This window comes from Taurulus bubalis (genome assembly GCF_910589615.1).
Source record: "Taurulus bubalis genome assembly, chromosome: 6".
NCBI lineage: Eukaryota > Metazoa > Chordata > Actinopteri > Perciformes > Cottidae > Taurulus > Taurulus bubalis.
In genome coordinates this window covers 17,768,411-17,781,908 of record NC_136594.1, presented here as the reverse complement: position 1 = coordinate 17,781,908, position 13,498 = coordinate 17,768,411, and the positions used below count along the sequence as shown (strand labels likewise).

Sequence of the window (13,498 nt, the reverse complement as noted above, 5' to 3'; positions counted from 1 at the left end):
TGTAGTCCAAATGGTGATAATACTCTTCTGACGGTCTGATTTAAATACAGTGGACATGCAGCAGCAGCAGTATCTGTAGTTTACATGTTTACTAATATGTTTTCAAGCTATATCCCTAAAGATCACATAGCCTGGATTATTTATATGATCAACTAGAATTTGATTAATATGCAAATTTCCAAACAAACTGTTCCATTTGAGCCTTCAGCGCAGCCTAATTAATCAACAGTTAAAGGAAATTAATACATACATCAATTCTGTCAGGAACATGCTTAGTTCAATCGCCCGTAAAATTGAAGTTTGAAGTATTAACTGGCTCCACAGGAAGGCTATGATTAAAACTCTACAATTCAGGCAATCCAGGCAAATGTAAAGTAATTTACAGATCTTCTTTTTTAATACTTATTTAATAATAATAATAAAAACCATAATACTTGGATGGTTGATGAACATTTCTTTCTGCTATTTTTGAGAAAAAACTGGGAACATTAAACTAATTAATGCTTTTAAAAGCTTGTCCTTAATGCTGTCACTCGACCAGTGTCTCCAATATTAATTCACACTTTGCACCTGAGACTCTTTTCCACAAGGCGCAAATAATAATAAAGTAGAAAGAGAGAGAGAGAGAGAGAGAGAGGGAGAGAGAGAGAAAGAGAGAGAGAAAGAGAGAGAGAGAGAGCTTGTGTTAAAAAAGGGGAGGGGAAGAGATGAAAAGAGAGAGGGCTGTTCTATTGTTTCAGTAGGGACTCATGCATCAAACTTCAATTTTCCGGACGATTGAAGTAGTGATTTTTTCCATCTTGAAGTGAAATACTGAAATACACTTAAGACCTCCAGATTAATTACCACGAAGTGGTCCCACAGACTGTAGTATTACTTATCGCTGGGCCTCCTGACAAGCCCTAATAAAATAAGCAAGTGAAATCCATAAACCTAGCCTGCCTTAACAGTCTCTCCCTTCATAAATATGCTTGATTCAGAATAGGCTGACACAACAGAACTGCAGTGTTGTAATATACACCTCAACACAAAGGATTAGTTCAAGAAATAAGTTTGAAATTGGCATGTTCATATTTGCAAGTCAATTTACAAAATAATCTAATTGAGTTGAAATAGAATTTTTCTTTGGAGGTACTTTTAAAATCAAGGATTACCTTTGATGAACTAAACATGAATAGATACAAATTAAAGGCAACACTTTACCCCTATTTAATTAATAACCGTACACTTAATATGGTAAATGATATATATATATATATATATATATATATATATATATATATATATATATATATATATATATATATATATATATATATATATACTATAATGCAGTTGTATGCAGATATTTAAAATGTTTATTAATGGGCAGTATTTGTTAACAACTCCAACTTCTCATATGAAAACAGATTTTACATTATTACAACAGTGTTTTACTACATTGTCAATAATTATCTGTTTTTACTCCATCCTTTATTATGGGAATGCACATGGAGGTTGAGTTGTTGACAAATATATTAATAAATGCTTATATCTGCTTACAATTACATTATAGTGTGTTACAAACCATTTATAAAATAGTACTTAAAATGCTAAATATATGGGGAATTAAAGTGAAGTGTTACTGAATTATACATTTTTATAGGACTAATTTGTCTAAAGATTTAACAAATAGTTTCAGCCATATTAAGTCCTTGCAGGTCTATAAACTTATTCAGGTTGTCCTAAATTAAAAGTAAAAAATAAAATAAAAGCCAACACTATAAAACAAGTCACAAGAAGACAGGCCTACTTATCATTTCTTTGAACAAAGCCAGTTAAACGGGAGGTAGCCAGCCTTTTGAGTTCCTCTTTGGACACTCTCTCTTTCTCACATCATGTTTTCAGCTTCATTAAACTCCTTAAAGACAAAAGAAATAAAGAGGCAGAAGAAGAAAAAAGAGTTGAGAAGAAAACAAACAAAGGACTCCCTAACCAGACTTTGGCATAAATGTCACAGTCTAAACTCTTTATGGCTCCCTACTTAACATTAAAAACACTTCCAACAAAATCCATTTCTTGTTTAGAAACCTTCTTGGACAGAAGTCAAACATATTATTCCAGAGCTAAAAAGCAGAGAAAGACAAGCGGCTCACAAAAAAGGGGCAGTTTCATTGTAATTCATTGACTTGTTCAAAACGCCAGGCAAAGAAAAGGGCTAGACATTAATAGCCGCAGATGCCCTCATGAAGGGAGAGTCTATGTAGGCATTATGGCCTTTGTTCGCACCCAGTTAAACTGTTTAAAAGGAGGGTTAACTCAATCCATCAAATTGTCTAAATTTGTGAGGAAATTTCAAAAACCATATGGCCTCCAAACGTTTGCGTCCTTTTTGTGCGGTGGGACACACTTGTCTCAGTATTGCTGCCTGCGGGGGACCGGCCCTGCTCCTTTGTGGCTCGTCCCATCAGGGAACGCGGCTCATTTGTCCCCACTTTTCATGCTTTACGCTCAAAATTACGGCCCAGTCCCGCAGAACAAAAAAGGTCTATAAAGGCCCGGAGAAACTGGCCCAAAACTTTGTGTTTTTGTGGCATCCTCGTCTTTTTTTCCCCCGGCACCAGATTTGTGTTTCTCACATAAATTTTTTCCACGAATGGAGAAACACGTCTAAGGGTCAAGAAGCCATGATACGCATTTAGGATGTGAAAGGAGATGTGAGATTCCGGGCCACAAAATGTTTAGAGCATCCTAGTAGAAAAGGACACAAAGGAACAAAATAGTTCAGTATAATAACTCTAAATAGGCCGCTTTGATGGGCGTACACGCCCAGATTTGGCAGGGAGAGCGTGTTTCTTAAATGTTTGTTTTTTTTGGTCCTCTATAGAAAAAAAAGTCCTTGCTATTATATACGATTAAAAAAAACTAAATATTAATTCAAGAATTACAACATAAAAGATATATTCAGAAAAGCCATTTTATTCCCATAGTAGCCTATATACATTACAGTCTGTGCATTGGTTTTTCAAATAATGTCCTGATTTTAGAAAGGCACTTACAGGTGTACAAAACATAACAAATTTATAACTGTAAATCTATTGTATCCAAACAATAAATCTAAAAAGTAGCCTATAGCTTGTCAAAATCACCGCAATATTATTTTTTTGTTTCTCGCCGTCGCATGAGCATTCCCATAAAACGCATAATGTCTGAGTTAGCCTTTCCGATTATCATCATCGTCATCATCATCATCATCATCATCATCATCATCATCATGCACTGCAGCATCGGGACGCCAAATGTGAACTGAAGTCAAGGGGTCCAGTGAGATGATGAGGAGCAGGCGAAGAGGAAGAAGAGCCGGCAGTGAAAAAAGTGACTCAATTGCGATTTGACTCAAAAACAATTAAATAAAAAAATAGTAAAAATAAATAGATGATCACAAATCAAATCATGCATTTACATGCAAAAAATATGACAAACTGGAGCACTTTCATTGTGGTGTGTGAGGGTATAGGCCGTATAGCAAAAGCGACAGAACAGGTGTGTGTGTGTGTGTGTGTGTGTGTGTGTGTGTGTGTGTGTGTGTGTGTGTGTGTGTGTGTGTGTGTGTGTGTGTTGGCCTATAGTGTAAAACAAATAATAAGTTACTCATGTCATTATAGACCATATTGCTTTGATTGCAAGAAGTAACAGTTTTCTAATGAATACATTGTAAAATACCACTGCATATTTCTTGTTCTGTGTTCATGCTTCACTATGAATAGGTCTATCTGTGTCGATATAAAAGTCAATACATTTTGGTACATGTTCTGAGATATGGTATACAATATAAGCAGTAAGTTACAAGTCCTCGGTAGGATTTTTTTTATCGTCTTTTCGTGTTTCTCGACCTTCGAGCCCCACGCTGCGCCATCAGTCATCAACATCAATCTCCACGTCCTCGTCCTCGTCCTCTGAGCACTCTTTACTAGTTGTGTGGTCTGAGAACGGAGACAGCGGCGAGTTCCGCAGTTTCTGAACAAGCTCGAGCTCCCGTGGGCCGCCCCGCTTAGGGGAATCGACTCGCGGGTGTCCCAGCGTGCCGTTGGCGCATTTCTCCAGGTCCGCCAGCTTGGCGAGCTTCTCCAAGGGGACCTGGCCGGTAGCCTTGGCCGACTCCACGTCGGCCTTCATCTCCTCCAGGTCCCGTTTTAGCTTGGCCCTCCGGTTCTGAAACCACGTGATGACCTGCGCGTTCGTCAGGCCCAGCTGCTGCGCGATCTGGTCCCGGTCGGCCGGGGACAGGTACTTCTGGTACAGGAAGCGCTTCTCCAGCTCGTAGATTTGGTGATTGGTGAACGCCGTCCGAGACTTCCGACGCTTCTTCGGAGTGCTTCTCTGGCCGAACAGAGTCATCCCGTCCCGGCCTGTGAGGAGAGACAGAGGCCGAGTGAAAATCATTGACTCCTTCAGGTGCAGGGCTTCCTCTGCACCGCTGCAGTGTGCGCGTAAAAGTGACCTTAATGCAAAAATAACAATGAACGTGATCCTATATGTGAAACTGTAAAGCCTTTAGCTCTTATGGGACCGGGTTATTACAATAATATTACACAGACACCACTGGGAAATATTGAGCACCAGGCACACGAGACCCTTATTATTATTAAAGAAAAGCGGTGGCGATTTATTTAGGCCAGTCCAGCCCAGAACATGAACACGCCTTTGTTCGATCAGACATTTTATGGGAAAATATGAATTCGTGTAAATATTTTCTCAGACTATTTAAGGCACATTTAATGAAATAATTGCATGACAGGGTGTGAAGTACAAGGTGTAACCAAATGGGTATTGTCTGTCTGATGCAGCCCAGTGAATAAGAAAAAAACAGTGAAACGCCTAACATTAAAACGGTTAATTTGAACTGTGTCTTTTTGGATGGAGATTTACCTTCTGCAGCCTGTAAAACGCTGACTTCCAGACCCTTGAAGGTCTTGCTGGCCAGCTCCTCTAGCGCGCAGAGCGGGGAGGTTTGGTTGAGGAGAGCCCGGCTGGACAGAGGAATGCTGGACGGACGGTGCTTCTCAGAGGACGAAATTAGATGAGCTGTTCCGCAAATTGTGTAACTTCGTTTCACAGACGGTTTGTTCAGGATATCCTCGATGCTGAAGGGGGTGAGCGGCTTGTTGGAGTTGGCAGGAGGCGGCAAGTGGTCCAGCGGACTTCGCCTCCTGTTCTCCACTGCATCACATTTGGCCACTTCTTTGGATGTCATCATTGGTTGTGCGCAGAGTTTGTAAAGGACTTCGTTGAAATATTCGTCGATTAAAAACGAACGATGCTATTGAGGAAAAAAGTCACATAACAGTTTGGGGAGGTACAAAAAACCCCAAGACACCGAGGAGAGAATGAAGAAAAGAAAATCTTATTCCAAAATGGGATGTCTTCAGAGTGTCGATCCTCGGTAGCAGCAAGTCCGCAGGAGTGAGATGCCTCCCTGAAAATGGCGAGGTCCAAAGAGTTGAGGATTACTAACAAGTTATCATTGATTGGTAGGTAATCAATTATCTCCAGTGGCACTTTCGCCCTCTTCCCTTTCACTCTTTGACTATGTTGCAGTCCAGTGCGGGGCTTTTTGCGACTGGGGGTGTCCCATTAATTAGGACGCATGGCTGGAAGGAGGAGGAGCCCGGCGGAATTATTATAATGCTTTGTGCTCTTATCATCTTTGGTCTAATTCAGTCGTGTGGTGAGATACCAGAATGGGTTTATGGGGTAAATGAAGGGAAGCAGAGAGAGATGGAGAGCAAGAAAGATAAGGGAAGAGATGACTATCCGTATTTTTAAGCAATGTTATGCGTACAATTTAGTTCAGCAGGAGTTGCTAGGCTTGTATTTTGTATCATGGATGCTGCAAAAGACAAGTCAACTCAGGCGTTATCTTAGCTGTCGCAGATAGTCAGAAAGATATTTTTTTCCTCGACCGAAAGCGTGGATGATCCTTTGTTTTGTAAAGGTAATGTAGAGCTGGGCCATATATCAGCTCTGATGATACCTCCTCTGGGGAAGGAGGGAAGGAGCAGCATGCATCCCTCTCAGCAACGCCAAATCCGGGCCATAACTCAAGAGAAAGGGCTCTTTTTTTTTCATCATCCGAGAAATATTTCATCTCCTCTCAAATTTCCCTGCGTCCTCCAGGTTTGACATGATGAGTTTATTTTGGTGCTGCTCTGAAGAATTGGCGACAGGCTATTTGCATAAGAAAACAAATTTCCGCAGCAGGACAAAATATATGATTTTTTTCTTCTCCCATCAAAACGAAAACAATTTAAATGTCGATCAGAAGAAAGAAAATGGTAGTTTTTCATCTCATGACATTTCAGTTTGAATGTATGGTCTAATTTACAGAATGTGTACAAAATTGTCGATACATTTACTGCAGAAAAATAAATGAAGCAAGCCGACCAATTTATTATTATTATTATTATTATTATTATTATTATTATTATTATCATACATAAAAAAATCATTGTAAGATATAATATTTATTTACCTTAAAAGTGTCCGTTAAGGATGCTTTAAGTAAATATTGCAATGATTAGCTTTGCGTAAAAAACAACAACACACCAACAGAGTGATGATGATGATGATGATGATAATAATGATGATGAAGATATAGAATAAATGTATGGTCCCATTTTTATATTTGTATTTAGCCTGGTGGGATATTTATATGTTTATATTATTCCAATACCGTATATTGTTTTTAAAAACGTGAGATGGCTGAATTCAATCAGCCAAGTCACATTGGTGTCACTTAGCTTGCTCCTAAAGCCATTTAGCCGTGACATTATACACAGGGTTCTATTTCTTAGTAGAGACATTTTATTTTGCTCTGCTATCAACCTTCAAACCATATGTCACATTTCTGTTAGAACAGCAGACATCATTTTGACCAAATTTTCATTTATTTTTATAGAGATCTTTGGCTGTCAGTTTGCAAATGGCTTTTGAAGTGTTGTGTCCAGTTGAACTTCATCTGGTTATGAAGGCAGTTTATATTAGCTACTGGTGAGATCTGGTTTTAGAGATAACTCTTCATCTAAATGTTGTGTTGAAATATATTTAGCTTTTTTTTTAACACATTTCTCTAACATTTGCCAGGAGGTTCTTAGAGGTTCCCAATTATTCTCACAAAACAGTTATTAAATTAACAATATAAAACACAAATATGGCATGCAGGCCAATTTAAGGATCCAGATTCAAACTTACTTAGATGTGTGTAACTTAGAGTTTAATTAATGCATAAAGTTATTAGGGCAAACACAGTTTACAGGAACAAAAACAATCTATCTCGTCTAGAGGCAATATGTTTAAAACCCACAGCATTAAAAATACAACCACATTAATATAACATAATACTTTGCAATTCATTTGAATTATCCATACTATTAAATGCATTGAAAAGCACACAGGTTGTACCATTACGGGAGCATACAATGCAAAATTAAAAGAAATTTCACAAAAAATGTGTGCGTTTCCACGCAGCTGAGCTGTGGTACTGGTGTTTGGTGCCTGTTTATTAAAGAGAGATATTTGTCGTGGTGTGTCATCATCTCTGTGTATGGTTTGCCAAGGTCAAAGACATGGCCTGCCTCTCAGCTCTCCTTTAGACACAGAACTTAATCTCCTAAACTAGTAGACTGTGCAGCACAAACCACATCACTGGCTGTCTAGAAAAACACTCTATCTCATACACCATTCGCTCATACTGAAGCTGGTGTCTTGCTTGTTTGCTTTGGAAGGTGTGGTGGACGTTTTTGATGGAAGGATTTTTAATTAATAAACTTCTCAAAAAGCTCTAGTTATCATAATCCAGTGGGGTTAGTGTAGAATCGCTTCACAACACTCCTGTAATCTGCCACTTAAATGTATTTACAGAACACAAGCCCCCTTTTTATTCCCAACCAGGTGTTGATTTAGGCCTTCCACACTGCGGTCTGTTAGCTTAAAGTGCCACCCTGCGATATGTGTTAGTGACCTCATGCAGGAGGAGACACAGCATTCACTGCAGGCTTAGACTGTGATTAGACAGCTGCAGGGGAAACTATCCACATTGTAGCCATTTTATGAGACCCCAAAGATGGGTGTCATGTCATCCCTCTCCCAAAGGCCTGTCTGTTATCTCACATGACACCAGATATAGAAACACAGAGAGAGAGAGAAAGAGAGAGAGAGAGAGAGAGAGAGAGAGAGAGAGAGGGAGGAAGGGTAAAGATAGCCGTTTCGGATGTGCCTCTCAGTTTAAAACACGTACTGTATAAATCACACGTCATTACAGAGGTCACTGGATGAGGAACACAATTGGATGGTTTCATCGCGAGGGCCAGTCTGGTTGGAGGAGAGAGGATTTATCTAGCAGTGGGATCTCTGGAGAGGCAGCCATATTTTATGTGACTAGAGATGTAATAACAGGCCTCTGACAAATCCCTGACGGCCCGGCTTCTCCTGCCTCGCAGTGCAGTGCCAGTGGATCATACAAGCAGCACCATTATCACTTTGATACACCTGGACTGCACTGTGCTGCTCAGCAAACAGTTGGGAGCTTTTTGCTGTGACTTTCACACGGGTCTAAAAGGCGAATTTGACCAAATCTAAATAAATACTCTCATTTACATCTGGTGGTATTATGCAATCATTGCTTTAGAATCACAGATACAGAACCACATTTGTATTAAGTCAAGACCATAATTGCATGGTTTAGAATACACAACATATACAGTGATGACAAAATAATGGCTCCCAGCAAGAATTATGTGCAACACAAATACTTTACAGAGACAGTATGACTTTTTAAGGATTTATTTTCCATTTTTTGTCTTAAAAATGAAAAGTTGAACTCTTTGCTCAACTAAATACACTCAGGGGATTTTCTGCTACAACCCCATTCATTTGGTCTGGTATGGTGGCTAATGTTCGCGAGAACATTGTTACATGTGTGGCCACTGTGCAGCTCGCTTTATTGGAGGTAAAGCGTAGCTCTTTGGTTCAGTTAGCATAAACAATGTACGGTTCAAATAGTACTTTGGCAAATATATCCCCCTTTTATTCTAGAAGCAATTTTACATATTCATAAACTAGGCCACAGTGAGATCTGGTTGTGGACTGTTTTTGGATGTTGCCGTTGCACATTTAAAATGTAATCTTTCAATATTTTGAGCACCACCAACAAAATGTCATTCACTTCCATGTATTGAGTAAGAAGCAGAAGTCTCTGAGGGAACGTCAAAGGACACAACCTAAACAACATGCATGGTACCTCTGGTGCAACAATATAAGTGGTGAAAGACGTATTCAGATCTTTTACTTAAGTAATGTACATGCCTTAATGCCAAATAGTCTTGCTTTAAAAATATTCTTAACTTTACGCAAAGTATGAAATGCTTATACTTGAAAATAGAAGAAGCATTTTGATGTTGTAGCCAGTTGAGGTATAACTAACTTTAACTGCTTTGTGGGTTCGTTTTTCTATAAAAAATGCTTCCTATTTATTAATTAAATCATTAATCTACAAAGTATCTCGCAGCTACAGTCGTCACATAAATGTAGTGGAGTAATAAGTACAACATTTCCCTGTGAAATATAGTGGAGTAGGTTCAGGCTCAAAGCAGAAGGAAATCGAAAAACTCAAGTTCAGTGTCTCAAAATTATCCTTGAATAAACACACTTTTCTCTTCATTTGGGTGAACTAAGCCTTTAAAAATGAAAGATCCTCCTCCACTCTGCCTCTCACCAAACTAAAAGATATTGCTGTATTTTGATTGTAAAAAAAGAGAGAAATAGACAGCTTCACACACTGCACAATGCTTCCAATGCCCCATATAATCTGCAAACATAAATAAAAAGAAACATTTAAATTCAGTTAAACACAACAGTATATAAATTAACATGACAACATCCCCATGCAGGGAAAAGCAAAAACAGGTGCACAGCCTCCCAAGAAAAACAAGAAGTGCTGAACTTACCCCATGGGGAGTGTATAATGCAGAGTTACTCTCTCCTTAAAGAACCTTTTTCATGGGTCTCTGGCTGAAGTAATGCACATTTTCTCACTGCTATGGATACTATAAAGACCCATTCACTCAATAAATAGTTTGACACCAATGTTGTATAATGCTGAGAGGGTGCCAGCATTGCTTTCCTCCCTGTGATGATAATGAAACCTGAAGCTGAACTCGATGACATTTGTTCTCTGTGTCTTACCTGGTGGAGCAGTGGCTCCTCTGCCAGCCAGTAACAGACTGTCTGCACGCCCCCTGATCATACTGGTGTGGTTTTGGGGCCTGTACACTTGTTGTTGGCACAGCCTGAACATAAGCAATTCCTAATTTACAGAAAGCACACTTTGAAACGACACATATGTGGCCATTGGATATCATTTTGACCATTAACCAAACCAGTTTCCCTTCGTTTTCTCTCATCCTCTCACAATCTGTTCAGGAGTCACTTCCACATGCTCTCAGTGAGCAGTGCTCTCTGTGCCTCCCTATATTCACAGGCTGCTGATGAATCCCTCCTCTGCACTATGAATGTCATAGCGCAGCACTAGATAGTGCTTCATTTGAATGTTCTTCCTTTCTCATCTACACTGCACAATAAAACACAGTAAGCAGTGATGCTGAAGGATTGTGTTATTCAGGGTGGCCAGCGTGGAGAAAATTATTCAGCGCCTTTGGTAATAAAAACTGCCAGAGGAGAACTGGGGAGAATTATGACAGCAATCCTTAAGTTTTTCATTTGTGGAAGCTGTTTATATATATATATATATATATATATATATATATATATATATATATATATATATATATAATTTTTATTTTTTTGATGCAAAGAGGAAAAAAAGACCTTGAGGTGAAAAACAACAGAAAATCCCATTCGTCACATTCAGATGTGTAAACACCAGCTGCATTTCCGTTGATTACACGTATGTAAAATTATAGATCAAACTGGATTTTATTACTTATTACTGAGTGTTTATTTTCCACATTTCTAACCTGAGACCCATCCAAGATCTCTTGAGCTCAAGCTTTAATCATTTATCTACTGTGCACTCATATGTCTGCTTTTTTTTATTAACCAAATCGTATCTTGTATAATTCAAACATGTACTTAAAATAAGCTCAGACCACCAGGCCACTCTAATTACATGAAGTGGGTTTGGGTTGTGTTAATTCAATGCCCATAGGGGCTTTTCCAATATGGCCGCATGGGAAAAAATGCTGACAGGTCAGCTGTTCTCTCTGTGAGGAGAGGAATGTCTCCCTTTCTCCTCCTCACTCCCTTTTCTTAATTCTCTCCATCCTTTGTCAATTATTTTCATCCCTTTTCTTTTCCTTCTCTCACTCTTCTTTCTGTCAGGTCTCCCCACCCAACACACACACACACACACACACACACACACACACACACACACACACACACACACACACACACACACACACAAATGCACGTACACACAAACATTGTCTTTGAGAGATGGCCTCTGTCTTTCAATTAGCCTGCAATAGCCCTCTTACAAGGCTGGCGTCTGGCGAGTTAGGCCCGCAGCAGATGCTGCTGTGGATTGGCCGTTCATCTGCAGCCTGCAGACTGTATTGAATAGTCATTAGGGTGGAGCTGACTATTCATGACAGAAGAAGTGGCTTTGTGTGGGAGGGGATGCTACTACATCAGGTTATCTTTATTCTCTTGTTCTCTGTGGGGTTTTTACAGTGTTCAAAGGAGGAGGCACTGATTAGGACGATAAACAGATAATGCATGGTGACACTGCTTTGACAGTTGTCTCAAGTGTTTGAATTGTTATAGGTTGTTATGGTTTGTTAAATAATATTGATCAGAGAAAGCAAGGAAAGAGGAATAAGGAGACAGTCAGCTATAGAGAGCCCCCCGGTGGGCCGGAGAGCCACGAGCCAGACTGCTGCATTTGTGTATGATTTGTCAACTCCCAGTGGGTCCGTTCATGAGCACCTGGCAACCCTGCACAGAGGAATATGGTGGCTGCCATGACCATACCCCAACACGCACACAACCATATGCCCCCATTGTCATTCCAATGAGCTCGGACAACATTCACTTTCCCCTCCTTTCAGCAAACGCTATCAATACAAACCCCATGTGGAGGGGCCCGGGTCAAGAGGAAGACTCACTACAAAGTGGCCGCTGACACACAGGGAGGCACAAGCACACACACATGCATGCATTTACCCCCCCCACACACACACACACACCCTGCTGCCTCCCTCTACTCCTCCTCCCCCTCCTCTCCTGAACCCCCGTAGGCTGGACTGAGGAAATGTGAATTAGCTTCATCAATGCAGAGGTTAACATTGCGCAAAGACGATGTTGACCTCTCGTTGTATTCTTGGTTTGATGTCTTTCTTAGGGCCAAATACTTATGAATAAAAATGGCAAGGGGAGAGGTTGACAAAGGGATTTGTCTGACTAATGCCCAGGGAAAACCCCTCAGGGAAAGCCTGGTTAAGCCCAACACCAATGAATCCCCCCTGTATTATTATCAATCATGGAGTGGCTCACACAGCGCTGTTATTGTTTTTTCCATAATTGTGTCAGAATAGCTTTCATTTGTCTCTAATGAAAAGTGTCTGCATTCATCATGACAATGCGGTGACAGCATAAATAGCACACGGTGCAACATATAGCGCCTTCTTAAACATGTACCATCTAAAATGTGCCAGAAACATATGTGCTGCCTGTGTGTGTCCGTGTGATAATAAATCATTTAATTTCACTTTAATGTGGAAGGAATTAATGGGTTAGTTCACCCAAATTACAAAAAAAAATGTTTTCTCAGTTAGTGGCATCCATCCACGCTAGTGGGGTTTTATTTTTTCACGTTTTGAGATATATATTAGAGGTTACTGTCACCATCCAATACAATATAGGTGAATATAACTTTAATTGAGATGATCACGGCATAGAAAATTGCAACAACAATGTTCATTTTAAAAAACTGTGTCTCCGCTCTGGAAAATCAGCCAAAGTGACAGCACTTTTCACAGAAATAATTTCTTTGGTTGAAAGTAGTTTCAATGGAAGTTGTTCACATGAGCTCTAGATTATCCGGAACAACTGAGAAATAGTTTCTTTAAAGACACATGTGAAATGTCATTTTAAAATGCTTTAATCACAACCAACTAAATGCTCCACCTTAATTTTATTGATGCAGAGGCCGAAATGAAAGAAAAATATGATTTCAAAACTGAACGGATACAACTATTCATATGTTGAGGTCCCCCTTCCAAATAAACAAGAATAAACAGTTGTCTTTTTATAATTTGGGTGAACCAACCCATTCAATAATTAAGGGGAAATATACAAATATTCTTTCTAATTTGAGAAATCAAATTTTTGTGAAATGACAGCTTAATTCAGAATTTGCCGTGACAGATTCAACCGAATCAGCATTTGATTTTACAACCAATTTAAACAGGATTTGATGGCATCCTCCATACAAGTGTTG

General features: G+C 39.5%; 1 protein-coding gene across 1 annotated transcript; it reads right to left on the bottom strand.

Moving 5' to 3' along the window:
* Nucleotides 1-3,894: 3,894 nt before the first annotated feature.
* Nucleotides 3,895-5,236, bottom strand: lbx1b (ladybird homeobox 1b; the record flags this gene model as incomplete). Its single annotated transcript, XM_079219571.1, has 2 exons — nt 3,895-4,388; nt 4,909-5,236. The coding sequence occupies 2 exons, from the start codon at nt 5,234-5,236 to the stop codon at nt 3,895-3,897; spliced, it is 822 nt and encodes a 273-aa protein (XP_079075697.1).
* Between the last annotated feature and the right edge of the window lie 8,262 nt (nt 5,237-13,498).